Source organism: Alexandromys fortis, unplaced genomic scaffold, assembly GCF_014885135.2.
Source record: "Alexandromys fortis isolate MF-2015 unplaced genomic scaffold, M_Fortis_MF-2015_v1.1 scaffold_189, whole genome shotgun sequence".
Classification (NCBI taxonomy): domain Eukaryota; kingdom Metazoa; phylum Chordata; class Mammalia; order Rodentia; family Cricetidae; genus Alexandromys; species Alexandromys fortis.
This window is the reverse complement of record NW_026068081.1, coordinates 2,771,760-2,791,654: the sequence shown is the minus strand read 5'-3', so window position 1 is coordinate 2,791,654 and position 19,895 is coordinate 2,771,760. Positions and strand designations below refer to the sequence as shown.

Genomic DNA, 19,895 nt, shown 5'->3' with positions numbered 1-19,895 from the left:
CAGTGTAAGTAAAACTTCTTTGCAATATATTGAGTTTGAGACAAGCGTGGGCTACTTGAGATCCTGCCCACAAGTGAAAATTTACCAAACACCCACCACATGCCCACCATTATCTTCCACAGCAATGTAAAGAGCCCCAGACAGGGAAAGGACGAACATAACCTTTACTTTACAAGCAATGAGCTTAGGGAATTTGGGGTGTTTTGAGCAGGGAATGCCATGACCCACGTTATATTTAATTTTTTCTTAGATTTATTCTACGTGATCAGAGTTTTGCCTGCAGATTTGTATACTCCCCATGTGTGTGCCTGGTGCCCTCAGGGGTCAGAAATTGGAGTTAGGAACCATGATGAGTGTAGGGAACCCAGCCTCTACAAAACCAGCAAGGGCTCCTAACCACTGGGCCATCTCGCCAGCTCCACGTGCAGGAATTGTTGTAAAGCTCATTCTGTCTGCAGCCTGACTGATGGAAAGAACAAGAAAGTAGGGTCAGGGTATGTCTCCAGTGGGATCGAACTGGCAGGCTGACGTCCACACACCTTGAGAAAGAAAAAATGCTGGTTAAAGTCAACTGAACTGAGACTCCAAAGGGGCAGCAACTGGGGTTGGGAGTATAGCTTAGTTGTAGAATCTGGGCATGAGAGTTGTCTGCCACTGTGCCCCATTTTTGTGGCGCTAGGAGTTAAACCTAGGGTTTGTGTGTGCTAGGCTACATCCTGGGCCCCATGTTTGGCAATTCTTTCACGGTGAAGTGAAATTTAAAGGTAAGGTGCTACTCCCCCCCCCCCCCCCCCCCCCCCCCGCTATCTTTAGACTGAGAATTCCTTGGACTTCAGAGCACTTGAAGTCTCACAATGCTGAATTTGGAGACAGAGAGAGATGATAAAATATGGCTCAGGAAACCTCAACTCTGAGTCTGTCCCAATTTTGAAGCCTGCTACGTAGGAGGCTCCCTGGGGAGAGCATATTGGCTCTTAAGGCTCTTTGCCTGAGCACCAGTGGCGGTAAACTTCCAGCCTACTCTGTGCTTTAAAAGCAGAAAGGAAAAATGAGAACTAGGAAAAGGGAAGTGGAAAGGGGCGAAGTGGGTGTGGAGCAGCGTGTTGCGCATCCCTCGTGAAGCTCCTCGTCTCTAGGTGAGGAGCAAGGAATGCATCAGCCGGACTCAACGACAGCATATGGCGGTCTGTCGAGTGCGCTCGGCTGGAAGTTTGTGTGGAGAAAAGTGAGAGGCGAATGAACATGCCAGATGGTAGTCACCATCACAAGCTCTCGGTGGATCTAATGGCAGGGATGGGAGCGGGGAGACCCCCAACTAGGTGAAGGGACTGTCTGACTACATCCGTGGCGGAGTGGCTCCTCCACCATCGCATCCTATCCATTCTGGTTGCACCAAGTCAAGAGCAGCGGGTCCAGTTAGTGTAAGAGCTGCCTGCTGGCTGGCACAGCCTAGGATGCTGGTACAGGCCTCCTGGCACAAACCAAGGCCTTTTGGGTTGCTCTTGGCATCGTGCTGGTTACGGAAAGTTTGGTGCTGCCTCACCCCACAGAATCTCTGCCTATTTCCATAGCCCATCATTCTTGTGAAGCTCGTCTGCCTCCAGCTTCCATTCCCCACCCTTCTCCTGACACCCCACCCTTGGCTGTGACCATTAGCAGTTGGCATATTTCTTGACTACACGCAGGCCCTTTTTGTCCCTTCCCCTTGGTTCCTTGGAAGTCTGCCTGAGTTTGAGACTCTCCTTGTTTATAAAACCATTTAACTATAAGAAGCCTTGGCCCTCTGCTTTCCAGGGCTGGGAGTGGCTTGGCTGACCCCTGTGGAGTCAAGGGAACCAGAGGAAGCCCAGAGACAGCTCCCTTCAAGCTAGAGGGAGCTACAGCGTTTTACTGGATGACGGGCCAGTGTGGGGCCCAAGGATAACCTTATAGTGAGGCGATAAGAGCAGCTACTATTTGGATGCCTTCCACGTGCCAGGCAGTGTGCTTGCTGTGCGCCTAAGGAGGAATGACCTGTACAATCTCACATTAACTACTAATTCCTGGCTTTGTAAGGGACAGACTGAGGGTTAAGCAGCTTGTTAGAGGTTGAACTGCAGAAGTTGGCCTCTGACTCAGAGTTGCCTGATTCAAAAGTCTGTACTTTAAGAATTAGTTTTACAGTGTGTGTGTGTGTGTGTGTGTGTGTGTGTGTGTGTGTGTGTGCTGGTATCACACGAGTGGGGAGGTCAGAGGGTAACCTACGGGAACTGATTCTCTCCTTCCGCCGTGTGAGTTCCAGGTGTCAAACTGACGTCATTAGTCTTGGCAGCAAGCACATTTACCCACTGAGCCACCTTGCCTGCCCAAATCTGTGCTCTTAACCTCGCTGCTGTACCACCTTGGTAGGTCGCCAAAGGGTCCGAGAAAGAAGATTCACTGGTGTCCAAGGGCTTTGGAATATCTATGGAATGTGTGTACACATATTAAGTTCCTTATAGGCATTGATGAACAGATTTTCTCCTCTCGTCACCTCTAAAATACATCATACCGTCTCATATGATAGACGTGCAAGGAAACCGAGTCTCAGCGAGGCTCCCTGGCCTCTAGGTGATTAAGTTGAGCTTTCATCCAAGTTTGGCACATCCAGTGCCAGCCTGGGCAAGCGACCCACATCCTTTGTTCCGTCTAGAAGTATAGTGGTATTTATCCCTTAACCTACTGGATGCCTGGACTCAAACATCCATGATTTCCAAGCTGATGGGCCATGTGGCTTTGAAGTGTGTGTGTGTGTGTGTGTGTGTGTGTGTGTGTGTGTTGGGGGTGTGGTTGAGGGAAGAGATGACACATTGGGCCTTTGTGGTTGCTACTTCCTGACACAGGACAGAGTGTGTGTGGATGGACTGTAGAGACCCAAATGGCTTTTAAGCACACTGTCATCTTCTTTCCTCCCTCTCTTTCCAAATTAGGGCGAAGGTTGCCGAACTGTCCCCCTGGCTGGACATGTGGGGTTTGACAGCTTGCCTGACCAGCTGGTGAATAAGTCAGTCAGCCAGGGCTTCTGCTTCAACATCCTGTGTGTGGGTGAGTATTTCCATGGCAGGAAACTCTATTACAGGATATAGGTCCTTAATGGCTCGATGTGGCTTTGCAGGTAATTAGGTTAAATAATGTGTCATTCTTGTCTAGTAGCAGACTCGCCCCTCCTCCTCCTCCTATCCCTTTGTTTATTTTTTCCCCCTCTGCCCAGACCAGAATCGGAGGCCATACCTTGGGGGAAAAAAACAGAGCTTTGTTGAGACTCAGTGGAAAATTTTGTTAAGGGGGGCTGGCTGGCTCGGTTGCTGCTGTCAGGTCCTTTTCGACGGCAGAAGATGAGAACCAGGACAGAACTGGGAGGGAGAGGATGGCTGAGGAAAAAGATGCCCGCCTTCCAGTGGCGGGTAGTTGGCCGGGTCTCTGCAGGTTGTGTGGGCTTGGTACAGTTGGAACGCCAGTGTAGGAATCACACAGCTGTGAACAAAGATCTTTTATTCCCCTACCTGTATCTCTGCCTGCTGGCCTTTATTTTGTTATGGTTTAAGACAGAGTCTCATTATGTGGCCTAGGCTGGCATGGACCTCACAAGTCTCCCAAGCTAGTCCTTAATTTTCAGTCCTCCTACCTTAGCTTCCCGAGTGTCGGGGCCACGGTCACACACCAGCATACCTGTATGGGGAGGCATTGTTTTAGCCCACTTGATGTGCCCATCACAGCCCAGCAGAGTGATAATATTTGTCAAGTGAACGAATGCATTGAGCCCACAGGAAGCATTTGCTAGACTTTTCAACAGGTTCTCACGTTAGTTCTTCTGGCCCCCAGGCTGCACAGTGAAGCCTAAGAATAGTATCCTCATGCTCATGGAGAGGAGAATTGAGGGGGACAAGGGACTTACCTGAGGCTACATGGAAGAACTGGCAGGGCCATAAAGCAGGGCTATAGGCCTGGCTGACCTCTTGTTCCTCCCACTGCCTCTAAGCACTGTCAGCAACAGCCCCTGAGACCACGAAAGTGCTTTGTAAACCATTGAGTACCATCAAACAAACATGAGGGACAATAGTATCTTGTCATTCTTTAAGAATGTGTTTTGCAACCTTAAAAATCCCCAATTTACAAACACGGTGGTAACATGTAATTTTCACCCCACAGTGAAAGAGAAGTATACCTGCATATTTTCACCGACCTCCTTCTGAACCATAATGGTCACATAAATACCATAATAAAGCCTATTTTCACACTGGCTGGAACACTTGCAGGCTTCTGATTATTTCCTTCTCTTATTTTTGTATAGAGCATCTAGGGAACTCGTTCACATCATCGATTCAAACTACCACTGAATTATATGCTTTACTGTTTAATGCACTGAAAATTTCTTTTTTCTGCTGGATGTGGTGGTATAGATCTATAACCCCAGCACTTAGGAGGCCAAAGGAAGAGGATTGTGAATTTGAGTGTAAGATTGGCTGCATGATAAGACCTTGTCTTGAATAAACAAACAAATAAAGATCTTCAAAAAAAATTTCTTTTGATTTTTCGAGGCAAGGTTTCTCTGTGTAGTTTTGGAGCCGGTCCTGGAACTTGCTCTGAAGACCAGGCTGGCCTCGAACTCACAGAGATCCACCTGCCTCTGCCTCCCGAGTGCTGGGATTAAAGGTGTACGCCGCCACCACCCAACGAAATTTTTTGAAGTCATTCATTTTCTTGTTTTTTTTTTTTTCTCCTCTATTTCCAGTACTCCTTACCAGGTCATTCCCTGTAGGGAATTCACTGTACTTGTAAGGACAAACAGAGCAATAAGGTCACTTCTAAATATGGGTGACAGGCAGTCAGCGAGGCTCACTCACTAGCAAAAGTGACTCATTCCCATGGATCAGCTTTGGAGCCTATGAGACAAAAATATGTGCTTTGTGGAATTACACATCAGAGGCCTTAGAGTCTGCACAGAGGTTGCCCAGTCTAACTCGCAGTCATGTTTAGGTGTTAATTAGGATAGGGATAGACAATAAATGCGAGACAGGGCATCAACCTCAAGAACAAATGCCATCCCGTCTAATATGGGCACTACCAAATTTCTGTTTAGCTAACAAGATCAATCTTTGGCTAATGGCCAACTTATTTCACACAATATTTGATGACTGAAATATCCCAGTGCACACACATACCAGATTCCCTTGGCATTCCTCCCAGAATGCCGTATGACCTGTGCTGAAAATGGAGACGAAAGCAAAATGACAAGCCCACCATAAGCAACCTTTCAAACTAGAGCAGTAGACTGGCCTGACAAAGCCCTGTGACTCAGAATGACACTCGGATGACAAAGTGTAGGGAAATGTCTCATAGGAATCTTAAGAGTCCTCGGGGCCCCGCAGGCTGAGGCAGCCACGATCAAGACGAAGTGAGCGGGCTAGTCAACTCACGTTCCCACCAGGGTATTTTTTGCTGTCTGCAGCGCTTCTGCATACATGCACCTGATGGCATGAAGCTGCTGAAGGGGCTGGGGCAGACTCTCTCAGAACGGAAGGGAGGGAAGAAACAAAGACCCTTTCATCCCCAAGGAGTCAGGGATCTTTTTGTTCTCTCTGCTTCTCAAGCTCAAGGAAATGGCTGCCCTCCTGTAATGCCCATAGATAGGCCCATTAGATAAACTAGTCCCTATACTGGGTCAAAAGACGCCTAAAGTGTGTGCATCCCATTCTCTTGCTGTATTCATAACCTTGCCATGGCTCAGGGAACCCTCAACTTGCATCAAGGTCACAAGTGACTCTGAGACTGCCATCTCAGCCCAGCTATAGTGCTGTGAACTGTCACGGACTTGGCCCAGAGTCCACGGTGAGGTTACTGAAGGTGATCATTACTCCTGCAGGAATTTTAGAGACTGTGTTCTTATGCCTAGTAATGTGACTGTCACATTTACCTCCTTGGTGACTGTTTGAAAATGCTTCTGTTTGGTTCCAGAAATTGTTTACCTGAAGTATTTTTAGCATCAAATTATGGCAGTGCTAGCCTTGAGAGCTACTCGGAGAGCTAGGGCAGGTTTTTTTTTTTTTTTAACATTATTGTCTATCTTGATGCTGCCCCGCTGATCTTCTGCCCACACCCAGCAAAGTGTTGTACATTTATGTGGGCCTAAGTGCATGTGTGTTTGTTGAAATTGAGAGAGGAGGGAAAGAGAATTTTTATGAATCCAGAACCTAAATTAGAGTGCAATAAATTGACTGTGCCAATAATTTCCATCCATGATTATTATGACTTTTAGCTAAGCATAAAGATGTGAGCATATATGACCTCAGTCTCATAGGTTCTCTAAGGTTGACAGTAGTTACCAAGCAAGGTAACATTCCCTCAACCTCACCCCATCAAAAATCATATCCCAACCCCTTAGCTTTGGAGATTTTGAGTACCCTGTGACTGTAAACATCCTTATAGGAGGCCTCAAAAGAAAAACCTGAGGCCAGGTTGTGGGTTGTGGTGGCACACTCCTTTAATCCCAGCACTTGGGAGGCAGAGGTAGGTGGATCTCTGTGAGTTCTAGGCCAGCCTGGTCTGCAAGAGTGTAGAAGGAGCTGCGGGCCACTTCCTTCTGCCCAGCTCCCGGCCACCAGCTAGCTTTACCCAAAATAATTACACGGAAACTGTATTCATTTAAACACTGCTTGGCCCATTAGTTTCAGCCTCTTATTGGCTAATTTTCACATCTTGCTTTAACCCATATTTAGTAATCTATGTAGCACCACGAGGTGGTGGCTTACCAGGAAAGATCTTAACCTGTTTCTGTCTCAGAGAGGAGAGGCATGGTGACTGCCTCACTTCCCTTCTTCCCAGCGTTCTGTTCTGTCTATTCCACCCACCTATGTTCAGGCCAAGCAGTTTCTTTATTAATTAACCAATGAAAGCAACACATAGAAAGAAGACCCACCTACATCACAAGAGCTAGTTCCAGGCTGTTACACAGAGAAACCCTGTCTTGAACCAAACAAACAAACAAAATACAATGAGAGAGAGAGAGAGAGAGAGAGAGAGAGAGAGAGAGAGAGAGAGAGATACACCTGTGCAGGTAATACCAATGTTCTGGGACCTGGTGCTTTGTACTGCGGGGAAAGAGCCCCAAAGAGACTTTACCCCTCTAAATGTGCTGGCAGTGCTAATGGCCATGAAGAACACGGCTCATAATGATAATATTTACTTTGAAGCTGCTCAGGATTCCAGGCTCAACTGGGCTCTGTTGAACTTGGAAAACACACTCAGGACAAGCAGAATTGAGACTTTACTGCAAGAGGTATGCAAAGGGTAGCTATTAGTCTATGAAGGTCAGGCTAATGTTCCGTTCCTCTATCTCTGGGAAAGGCAGGTGTTAGCCTTAAGCTGCCATAGTGGTCGGTCACTGGCTAACAAGGCACCACGGGAGAAAACAGTCCCATGGTTTGTGGCATCCACCGATTTGCATAGTGTCGTTATTTCCACCGTAGCAAGTTTTAAGCTTTCGATGTCACAGAACACGAGTTGGGGAAGAGGCACAGGAAACTGCATGTGCTGGCTGAAACACACCACAGTCTGTCAGGTCCCAGCAAGAACAGGAAAGAGAAAGGACAAGGTCGCATAGCCAGGCATGACCTTGTCCCTCTCCAAAGACTCCCATGGCCAACTCTAGTTCCTGGAGTGTTTCCTTTTGGACACCTCCCTGTCGAACTCAGTGGCATTTTCTCTTGGCTTGTTCCACCATTTACAGCTGAGAGAGACCTCTCTCTCCAAGCTAACACGGACTGTGGCCATCTTGTTCTTTGCTGTGATTTCAGCCACTGTAATTGTATCAGGCTGTGATCAGACAGAGGCTTTGTAAATACTTGTTGAGCGACTAAATGAACCAATAGGTCATACTTGTGGCTTCACTAGACTGTATTGGTTCAAAGCATTGGCTACTATCCTGCCTCCATGAAAATACTGGCTCTGCTGTGGATTAGTTTGTGACCTTGGACAGTCATTTCCTCTACAGTATATAAAGGAGGAAATCTGGGTCCAGAGAGGAGGAGGAGGAACTTGCAAATTCGACTTGGTTAACCTGACTATAAATTAAGGGTGAATTGTGTCTAGGGGCTCACTGGGTTACAGTTCAGGGTTAGACCTTTTTTTTTTTTTTTTTTGCTTGTTCATTTTTTTTTGTTTGTTTGTTTGTTTGAGACAGGGTCTCATTTTGTAGCCCAGGCTGGCCTGGAACTCACAGAAGCCTCTGCTTCTTGGTGTCACCGTGCACAGCCAGGGGTAGAGCTCTTGTTTAACCTGGTGGACTTTGAGTCCCTGGACTCCATTCCCAGCACTAAAATGAAAAAGACAAAACCATAGTGTCTACCTTATAAACTTGCTGTAAGGAATAAATACACCCTATGGAGGTTGAGGGTAGGCTTCAGTAGTTGAGCGCTTGCCTCAAATGTGTGAGGCCCTTCGTTCCATCCGCAGCCCTACATAAAAGAAAAGAAACTGTATATTTATTCATGGCCATCTTGGCAGAGAGCACATAAATGTGCTATAAGCCAATGCTATTGGTGGATGCCTAGAAGTTCCAGCACCTGGGAGGCTGAAGGAGAGCTCACCTCAAAACTATGCCAAACCACTCCCTTCCCAGACAAAAAGACCCGCTGTTGTTCTCCAACCTTCCCCTTTTACAGGAAAGAAGACTAGAACCCAGACTGGGGACAGGGCTGAGATTTTGTCACATGGCAACATAGTAGTAGGTAGCATATGAAAGATTTATCTCTCTTACTTCCTCTTTCTTTCTTTCTTTCTTTCTTTCTTTCTTTCTTTCTTTCTTTCTTTCTTTCTTTCTTTCTTTCGAGACAGGGTTTCTCTGTGTAGCCCTGGTTGTCCTGGAACTTGCTTTGTAGACCAGGCTGGCCTCAAACTCAGAGATTTTCCTGCCTCTGCCACCAGAGTGCTGGGATTAAAAGTGTACGTCACCACCACCTAGCAAATTTAAATTGTTTAAAAAGGACATTTACTTATTTTACATGTATGAATGTTTGCTTACATGTACATTTGAGTACTACATGCATGTCCAGTGTCTGAGGAGACCAGAAGACAGTTTTGGTCCCCCTGGAACTGGAGTTACAGCCAGCTGTGAGCTGCCATGTGCATGTTGGAAACTAAACCCAAGTCTTCTGCAAAAGCAGCTAGTGCTTAATCACTGGGCCGTCTCTCCAGCCCCTGTTATTTTAAAAAATTGTTGTTTCCAGTACAATGTCAACAATAAGCCAAGTGAGAGGAAGAACAAGAGTTCAAAGAGTTAAGAACCCCTGCTCTCCATTGTGACACGCTCTGGGAGGGCTGGGGAGAAGGGGAGGGAAATTGAGCCCTTGGGACTCATTGAGTTTCCTGCTGGAAGCCAGTTGCCAAGTTCCTACCTTCTTGCTGAAGCATGATGGAATCTGCTGACCTGATCCCAGTTAGACTACGTGTCATTTCCCCAGACACATTTCCTAGTGAGCCCAAGGCGACAGCATTCTAGTCTCAGGCTGAATCTGTGTCAGCCATCGAGAGAGGATGTCCCTCCAGCTCCAGGTCCCCCTTGATGGCAACTGAGAGCAGAAGCATCCAAGAGTCTCCGGAGGAGCTGGTTGCGTTTTCTGCCTTCTTCTAATGCCTACATTTATTGCAATTCCCTAGACATGGGAGTTCTTCCTTCTCTCCCAGACCTTCATTATTTAACATCTAGTTGCCACAGCCCTTTCTGTTGCTGGCAGGCATCTGGGTGGTCAGTTTCCTTGCCGGTCCTCCCTGCTGCTGGGCCTACACCACCCAGCCCCCATTTCTCCAGCTGTGCAAACAGGGTGTGTCCTGGGCACTGTAGAACTGCTCCTGAGACCTTCCAAGCAGGGCTCTCTCCAGGCACTGTCAAGGATACAGAGGATTCTCTGGGAATTTCTAGGATGTGGAGGCAGTGTGCCCATTCTGGAGGGCTGGGGCGATTGGAGCCTGCCGCTGGCCGGGGGCAGCAGTTATGAACTCAAGGGACAAAGAGGATGAAGTTGAGGCTGTACATGGGAAACCCATTAGACATAAGAGAAAACTAGACGAAATGCGCCTGAAACACATGGGTGTCCACAGGGAAGTTGAGTTGGAGCATGGCAGCCGTCCTTGCATTCCCACATCAGAGGTTCTGGCCCTGATTGCAGGTGAGCTGTGCCACTTCTTTGGTGGGGTAATGGGTGCTGTATTCTCCCGCATGCCTGAGTCTGCCACCTCCCATGACAAAGACCTCGCTGTACCAGACTTTCTTGGGACCCGATTACTTTCTTTAGGGAAGGACAAAAAGGGGCCTCTTCTTAAGAAAATTGTTGTCCCTGATGGATATAGCAGACCCTGGTTGGAAACACAGTCTGTGTGAGGATTTCTGTATACCCTGGCCATTCACCTCACAGTTATGCCTGGCTAAGAAACAGGGCTGCAGACCTTGGGAAGCAGGCTAACTTGAAAGCTCTCATTATATAGGTAAATTTTTTATAGGTCATTGTTTAGGATAAGAGGAGTTTGGAAGATTCATAGCTCCACACACTGAGCGGATAGGGAGAAAGGGGGCAGCTTTGATTCCCCATCATGCAGCTCTATGCTCTGCCTGCAAATGTGTACTGTTGGTATCCGGGGACTTTTGCCAGGCTAGAAATTACCCAGAGTAAACCTAAGTCCAACCATGAGGATAAGTCAAAGGTCACACAGTCTCTCCTTGGTTGGGAAGAGGTAGGAGAAGAAGAATGGAAGCTAGGAAAAAAAGGTTGTGTGGTCTGAGGAGTTTCAAAGAATGGTCCAAGGTCATTGACTTTGTTTGTTTGTTTGAGATAGGGTCTAGCTAAGTACCCCTGGCTGTCTTTGAATTTACTCTGTAAGCCAGGCTGGCCTTGAATTTAGATCCACCTACCCGTGTCTTTCAAGTTTGGGGATTAAGGGCAAGTACCACCTTGCCAAGCCTGTTTCTTTTTTTTTTTTTAATATTTATTTATTTATTATGTGTACAATATTCTGTCTGTGTGTATGCCTGAAGGCCAGAAGAGGGCGCCAGACCTCTTTACAGATGGTTGTGAGCCACCATGTGGTTGCTGGGAATTGAACTCAGGACCTTTGGAAGAGCAGGCAATGCTCTTAACCACTGAGCCATCTCTCCAGCTCCGCCAAGCCTGTTTCTAATTATTGACTTAAAGACCAGGCTGGTCTCAAACCCAGTATCGAACAGAGGTTGATTTGACCCTTCTTATCTGCCTCCGCCTCCGTTTCTCGAGTGCTCGGATTACAGATCTGGGTGGCACCTTGCTCAGTTCCTTCAATGCTGGCTTCAGTTATACTAAGCCTCACTCCATTCGCTGAGCTACATCTCCAGCCTTAGCTCCTGACTTTTAGTCCTAATATTTCCGATTCACTTGGAGTAGGATGAGGAGCCAAATACAATCTGAAGCCATAGAGATGGTTCGAAGGAGTTCTAGTGCCTAGCCCAGCTGTGGCTTCATATCAGATTCCTGCCGAAGGCCGTGACGCTAGCTTCTCTCCAATGTGTGATTGTGATGCCTGATTCTCCAAAGACTCCTTGGTTCTAGGCCGTGGTTTGGCATCCTCTAGTGTCCCAGGAGTAACTTCCCCAAACCTTTACTAGTCCACCATAACCCTTCCCCTATTCATCGCCCAAGTGTAAAATTCTAGTGGCTGGATTTCATTAGTGTCACACAGCTGACATGTTAGCTAAGCAAACAAATGTTTGTTTGAAATGTAAGAACTTGTGGCTTAAGTTCATTCCTCGGTAGATAAAAAATGGTCTCACTAGCCGGGCGATGGTGGTGCACGCCTTTAATCCCAGCACTCGGGAGGCAGAGGCAGGCGGATCTCTGTGAGTTCGAGACCAGCCTGATCTACAGAGCTAGTTCCAGGACAGGCTCCAAAGCCACAGAGAAACCCTGTCTCGAAAAACTAAAAAAAAAAAAAAAAAAAAAAAATGGTCTCATTGAAAGGTCTTGTAGGCTGGGAGAAGCCAAGGTTAGAGACAGTCTCCCCACTTAGGACACAGAACTGTGACATCTGTGGAACTGAACACTGGTTAGGCCTGGCAGAACCTGAAGCAGGGCACGAGAGGAGGGGGTATTTATTTAACAACTGTTATTTTTTTACATGTTCTACTTCAAAAATACAGAAAAACTAAAGAAAAATGAAACCTATACATAAGCGCACCACCCAGAGATAAGCATTAATAAAAGTATATTATATTTCTTTACAGGCTATTTTTAGAGATAATTATACCCCTCTATCTGTGCATATAGCATTTCTTTCTCTGCCTCTAAAAGCAATGTATGCTCAAGGTAAAGCTTCAAATAACAGAAAAAAAATATGAAGGCTAAAGTGGAAATTTCTCTAGGATTGTGAGCTGTCTGCGGCTGGCCTGTCTGTGCTTTCCTTTGTCTTGTAACTGATGTTCTATATCCTATGTACTTCTACATGGTTTTCTTTTTCTTTTTTTTTTTTGGTTTTTCGAGACAGGGTTTCTCTGTGGCTTTGGAGCCTGTCCCGGAACTAGCTCTTGTAGACCAGGCTGGTCTCGAACTCACAGAGATCCGCCTGCCTCTGCCTCCCGAGTGCTGGGATTAAAGGCGAGCGCCACCACCGCCCGGCTCAGTGCTATAGTATACACTTCTTCCTTCGTACATGCATGTGGCTACGTAGTCACCGTGCAATATCTTTTGCTTTTCAGGGGAGACAGGCTTGGGCAAGTCCACCCTCATGGATACCCTGTTCAACACCAAGTTTGAGGGGGAGCCGGCCACCCACACACAGCCAGGTGTTCAGCTCCAGTCCAATACCTATGACCTCCAGGAGAGCAACGTGGGGCTGAAGCTCACGATTGTGAGCACCGTGGGCTTTGGGGACCAGATCAACAAAGAGGACAGGTAAGGAAAGCAGAGGGGTGGGAAGGTGAACGGAGGAGAGGGGCTTACCATGGGAGTTTTGGAGAGAACACAGACTCTGGGGCCCAGCCTGTCTCACTAGAATGACGTGGGCAGGCAGCTTGTAAACAGGGCGTCATTGGAGGGGCCCTGTCTATAACAACTGTGCCCCTCCATATACTTTGCCAAAAGAGGGGTGTCTTTCTAATACAAGGGTGTGGAGCCTTGAATCTGTTCAGCCCTGTGCCAGGCCCTCCGGTACTTTAATAATCTAAAAGGAATGGCTTAATCTCTGCTCGCAAGGCATTCACGGGAAAGGCCTGTCTTAAGCAAATAACTTCCACCGAGAGGAGTATGTCCTGTGAAGGACAGAGTACAGAGAAGTAAAGGACAGGCTGCAGTGAGACCACAAGGACAAGAACAGTCAGTTCTATGCCCAGAAGCCAGAGAGGCTTTCTCAGAAGCCTCAGGATGTCAGTGACGTCAGCAGGTGTGTGAGGGGGATTGGGAAGAGGGACCAAGGAGGTCTAAGCAAAGAGGAAGGAGGAGAGCCAGGAGAAGTTGTAGGGGCTTCAGGTTGCGTGTGAGGGGTGAAGGAGGCTGAGACGAGGATATGATAAAGCCTAGGGCAGGGGAGGAAAAGCTGGTAGGGCCCTCACACAGAAAGGCCCATTCAACAGTCTTTTCTTTTTTAAAAAAAAATGTTTGTAAGCCAGGAAGTGGTGGTGCACATCTTTAATCCCAGTACTCAGAGAGCAGAGGCAGGTGGATCTCTGTGAGTTAGAGGCCACCTGGTCTACAGAGAGAGTTCTAGGACAGTTAAGACTGTTACATAGAGAAACCCTGTCTCGAAAAATCAAAAAAAAAAAAAAAAACCTCTTTGTCTGTGCAAGTGCAGGTGTGTGTATCACAGTATATGTCCCACGGTGCATGTGTGGAGGTCAGAGGTCAACTTCTTAGCTGTTAATTATCACCTTTAGTCTTGTTTGGGAGGGTGAGTTTTTTCTGTTGTTGCTATTCTATGCATATGACAGACTGACTAGCTAGAAAGTGAATTCTATCTCTGCCTCCTATCCCAGGTAAAACCATTTGGATTACAGATGTGTGTCACTTTCTCCAGCTTTTCCTGAGTTCTGGTGATCTAAACTCAGATGTTTTTGTGGCATGTGCTTTACTCACTGAGCCTTCTTCCCAGCCCTTTATTTTTAAGATTTATTCTACTCTTAAGCATGTGTACATGTTCATGTGTATGCATGGGTGGAGTATGTGCTGCCTGTGAGTGCAAGTGTCTGTGGAGGTCACAAGAGGGCACCAGATTCCCGGGAGCAGGAGCTGCAGGCGTTTGCCAGCTGCCTGATGTGGGTGTTGAGAAGCAAATTTGGGTTCTTTGGAAAAGGAGTACAAACTCTTGACTGCTGAGCCCTTTCTCCAGCCCTTGGGTTTGGCTTTTTTTTGGGGGAGAGGAGTTGTTGTTTTATTTGTTTTTTGAGTAAGTTCTCACTATGTATCTTTGGCTGGCCTGGAACTCTCTATAAAATCCAGGCTGGCCTTGAACTCTCAGAAATTCACCTGCCTTTGTCTCCTGACTATTAGGACTAAAAGTTCACCACTACACCCAGCTTGCATTTGTATTTTGTTTTGTTTTGTTTTTTGAGACAGGGGTTTCTCTGCATAACAGTCCTGGCTGTTCTGAATCTCACTCTGTTAACCAGGCTGGCCTCAAACTCACAGAGATCCACCTGCCTCTGCATCCCTGACACTCTGATTAAAGGCGTGTGCCATCGTTGCCTGATTTTGGTTTCATTGTTGTTGTTTTGTTTTACTTGGGATTTTGTTCATTTTGTTTTGCTTGAGACAAGGTCTTTCTATGTATCACTCTCTGGAACTTGCTCTGTAGCCCAGGCTGTCCTCATCCACAGTAGCTTCTCAGCTAGGGGAGGGCCTCAGGAGCCCTGTTCCCTGCTGGGCTGGAATATTGTTGCTCGGGTCTTGTGGAGATCACTGCAGCTGTTTGGGACCTATGAGTCCAATAGCACTCTTGTGTACAGAAGACAGCATTTTACAGCATCCCTCCATCCTCCAGTTTTTACATTCTTCCATGTCTTCTTTGATGTTCCCTGTGCCATTGTTGAGGGTTGATGCAACTGTCCCATTTAGGGCTGAGCGCTCGGTCACTTATTAGCAGTCTGAGAAGTTCTGGGCCCCTGTGCTAATGGCTGCCGGCTGCAGAAAGAGCCTCCCTGAGCAACGGCGAGAGCACCACAGGTCTACGGCTAGAAACATCAATATTTGGAAGGAGGTTTGATAAGATGTCCCTTCAGTAAAACAGCAGCAGCAGGTCCCCCCTCTGACCTATTGTTACTATCCCAACCATAGGCTTCTGACCAAATGTACAGTAACAGACATGGATTCCATCTTGTGGATCAGCCTCAGATCCAATCAGAAAGTAGTTAGTTGCCCCGTAGCAGTTACACATCTTGTCTGGCAGATCAGTGGATAAGATCTCTGGTGTCCTTGGTTCCCTAGTGGCCTGGGTAGCACCTCCCAGCGCTATGGAAGTTGGCCAGTAGACATTTTCAGGTCACTTCCACATCGATTTCTCTGTGTCCAGTAAAATAATGTGATCTCTTTAGCAAGAAGGTCTTAATCTTAAGTTGTGGTGAGCAACCAGGAACATTGGTGATAACCTATGAGGCCTGCAAAAGCAGTGACTCAGAGAGAGGTGTGTTGTGCCGGGCACTGGAGTTTTTGTCTCCTAGCCTATTGTCCCCTAGGAGCAGCGTTGTCCACCCGTGTAACCTACCTCTGTTCAAGCTCTTTTTTAAAAAAAATTCATTTTGTGTGTATGTGCGAACACAGTCCAGGGAGCACGCATGTGTGCACCTGCACAACATGGATGTGCATGTGAGTACTGGTGCCTGCATAGACCGGAAGAGGGCATCGGATCCTGTGGAATTGGACTCACGGGTGGGTGTGAACCATTCAGACCGGGTGCTGGGAACTGAACTTGTCCTCTGCGAGAGCAGTGAGCGTTCTTAACTGTTGAGGCCATGTCTCCAGCTGAAACTTTTTCAAAAACTGTATTTTAATTTATTTTTGCTTTATGCACATGAATGTTTTGCCTGCTTGTACATATGTGCACCATGTTCATGAAATGTCTTTGAAGCCAGAAGAGGGTGTGGGAGCCCCTGAAACTGGAAGTACAGGCAGTTGTGAACTGCCACTTGGATAGTGGAACCAAACCCAGGGCCTCTGCAAGAGCAGCAAGTGTTCTTAACCCCCGAGCCATCTCTCCAGCCCAAAATTTTATTTGAAATTAGCCGGCAAAGTAGTAGTTTTCCATAAGGCTTTTTCATATGTTCTTAGTTTGCTTTCCCTCTCGTTCTCCTTCCTTTCCTCTATCTGTCCCCCATTTCCCTGCCCAAACTGTTGACCTCCAGTGCACATGTAGTTTTTCAAGAACCGAAACCAATTCTGTTTTTTTTTAAACGTGAAATTCTAAAAGGAAGACACCTCTCTTTTGAAATAATTACATTTACTTATTAAATAGTTGGTTTTTTAAAAAAATTATTTATTTATTATGTATAGTGTTCTATCTGTCTGTATGTTTGCTGGCCAGAAGAGGGCACCAGATCTCATTACAGATGACTGTGAGTCACCATGTGGTTGCTGGGAACTGAACTCAGGACCTCTGGAAGAGCAGTCAGTGTTCTTAACCTCTGAGCCATCTCTCCAGCCCCTAGAAGTTGGTTTTTTTTTTCATTGTTTTTATTGAGCTATACATTTTTGTCTGCTCCCCTACCTTCCTCCTCTCCTCCTACCCTCTCCCATGACCCCCATGCTCCCAATTTACTCATTAATGAATTGTTTACTGTGTGTGCATGGGCATGCACACATACTCCATACCGGTGCCACGGCATATGTGCGGAGATTGGAGGACTACTTTGGTGAGTCACTTCTGTCCTTCCACCATGTGAGACCCTGAGCTTAAACTCATGTCATCGAGCCCTGTAGCAAGTGCCTTGCTCTGTGGCATCGTCTCACTGGCCCCAGTCACTCTTTTATTGTTCTTTTTATAGGATTGCTTATTTCACTAATCTTGCTTGGTTAAGCATCACTTAGAGCCTACTCCTTGTCAATTGAGTAGCTGGGCCACAATCTGAGTGTTACACTTGGCTGCGTATTCTCTTTAGGAAGTCTTCAATAAAATTTCTCACAGTCCTTTCAGTTGAAGGCATTCCACATGCGGACAGGGTCTTGATCAAGAGGGTTGGGAATACTGAACAGATACAGACATCAGAACAGGGCAAAGGCAATAGAACAGGAAAGTGAGTACAAGGACAGATGCATGTGTGCATGGAACTGTCCCATCTCTAAGTCAGCAGGGCCAGAATGGTCTGTTGAAGAAGTGGCGCTGGGAAAATGGGTCATCCATTTAGAAAAACATAAAACTAGACCCTCCCACACAAACACTGCCACAAAAATAGATTCTTCTTGGACCAAAAACAAACTCTAAAAATATAAGGAGAAAATGTCGGAGAATATTTTTATAACTTTGGGAATACAGAAAGCTTTTTGAGTTGTGAAATAAAGTCTAAAAATCACAGAAGGAAAGATTTGTTAGGTCCAAGTTAACTAGAGGAAAAGTAGTTTGGGGCTGGAGCGATGACTTGATGGTTAAGAGCACATGATGCTCTTCCCAAGGACCTAACTTTGATTCTTGACACCTATATCAGGTGACTCGTAACCACCTGTAACTCCAGCTCCAAGGGATCTTATGCCTCTGTGGCAGACACTTACACTCACATGTACATACCCAAACACATACATGTAAATAAAAATGATAAAATAAAACATTTTTTTTCAAAAAGTATTTTACTTTTCTTTTTTCTCTGGTTTGTCAAGACAGGGTTTCTCTGTGTGACAGTCCTAGCTGTCCTGATACTTGCTTTGTAGACCAGGCTGGTCTCGAACTCACAGAGATCTGCTTGTCTCTGCCTCCCAAGTGCTGGGATTAAAGGCGTGTGCCACCACCGCCTGGCGTATTTTACTTTTCAAACTATAAAATACCATAAAGCAAAAGTGAAAACAAGCTACAGATGGAACAAAAATATTTGTAACCTATGTAATAGGAAAGGATTTTGACATAAGAAGAGCTTCTACAGTTCCATGAGTGATGACCAGATAATTGACCGTGAAGGGAAATATGAGTGGAACCATCCCCATTCTGAAATGATGCTCATTCAGCTTCCTTAGCAATTAGGGAAATGCAAAATAAAACAATGACTTTTTCACTCTCAGATTTGCAAAAATAAAAGATGATATAATAGCCAGTACCACCAGGGAATTTCATTCACGTGGGTGTGTAAATTGATTCAGATTTTTTTTTGGAGGGCAAATTTGGCAGCATCCATTAAATTTCTGAATGTGAATAATTCATGACCCAGCCATTCCACTTTCCTTTGTGTTGCCCAGAAAACACAAGCGCATGCTTATAGGAAGCAATAGTGTTCACCGCAGCACTGGCTATTATATTTAAAACCTTTAACCCACCTATATGTCCATCAATAAAGCAGCTACATTAACTGTGATTTGACCATACCGTGGATTGTATTTGCAGTTTATATTCACATGGATACAGCATCAGGTCATGCTGTTACAAAATGAGAAGTTGTACCATGGTGTCATGTGTGGAAATTTCCCACACACACACACCACACACACAACAGATAATCTTCTATCTGCATATAAATATATAGGAAAGCTCTGAAAAGATATTCAGCAGACAGAAAACAGTGATTACCAGTGAGGCAGGAAGAATGCATACATGGATTGTTTGTGTAATTGAAAGGAAATTGACGCTGTTTTAAAAGAGGAAATAGATAAAGTAGGAGTAAACCGTGGGTTTAAAAAGCTGGTGAAAAGAGATAAGAAGGACAGGGGCAGTAACTGAGGATAGAAAGATGATGAAGGCTTAAACAGGAACAGAAAGTTATAGGATAGAGAGATGATGAAGGCTTAAACAGGAACTGCCACAATTCTATAGTGTGCCAGAAACAATGTGAGAGGCTTGTGACACTGTTGGGGACGGCGGACCCTCAGACCCTGAATTTTCTGTGACCCCTTGCCTGACAGAGTAAACAACTTGTTTTCCTGTGCTTGCAGCTGCTCTGAGCACGAGTCCCTCATGAGTTCCTGATGGCAGGGCCTTGGTTTTTCTGGTGGGCTTGCAGCTGAAAAACCCCAAGAGCTAGGGCACGGCCATTAGTCAAGGAGAGCACTATATAAGCTGCCCTGGAACACAATAGAATGGACATTCTTGATTCAAGGATGACCCATGTCTTTCCTCTCTCTCTCTCTCTCTCCTCTCTCTCTCTCTCTCTCTCTCTCTCTCTCTCTCTCTCTCTCTCTCTCTCTCTCTCTCTCTCTCTGTGTGTGTGTGTTTGTGTGTGCTTTTCAAACTCCAGCCCCTTACCTGACTCGCAAACCGTCCTGTGGTATACAGGCAGGCCAGTACAAGAAACATTACATTGATTAATTGATTGTTGGTGCATATGAGGGTAATGTTGTGTGACAGGACTTTTCCTGGGGAGACACAGTACACACATCTACTCACCCCAGCTAAGGAGCCCATGACAGACCAAGGTATGGACACCACCAAAGTCCAACTTGGTGAACCAGTAAGTTTTATTGGTTTTACTTACAGGGGTGTGGGTGAGCGGTTACTTACAGGAGCAGAAATGACGCAAAGACAGCTGCATCACCAAAGCCCACCCTAGTATGGGTGACAGACAGCTCACAAAAGCTGGGAAACCTAAAGCATACTGCACAGTGTTCAGGCAACTCAACAGGTTAAAGAGTGTTCTTTCCCAAGCTTGGCTGGTTTCTGCTTTTCCAGGCAGCTGGTGTGGTCTGAGAGTCTTCTTTGCAGCTTGGCTTATTTAAGGTCATTGGGACTAGAGAGCTGGG

At 46.2% G+C, this 19,895-nt stretch overlaps 1 protein-coding gene across 13 annotated transcripts in view; it reads left to right on the top strand.

Annotated features, from left to right (window-relative positions):
* Septin6 (septin 6) overlaps nt 1-19,895 on the top strand; it is a 134,371-nt gene that overhangs the window by 72,277 nt on the left and 42,199 nt on the right. For all 13 annotated transcript variants that reach the window (XM_050121898.1, XM_050121901.1, XM_050121897.1 and 10 more), the window contains 2 exons: nt 2,949-3,063; nt 12,734-12,929. In XM_050121898.1, coding sequence (XP_049977855.1) covers nt 2,949-3,063; nt 12,734-12,929 — 311 coding nt within the window. The remainder of the gene's footprint in view (nt 1-2,948; nt 3,064-12,733; nt 12,930-19,895) is intronic.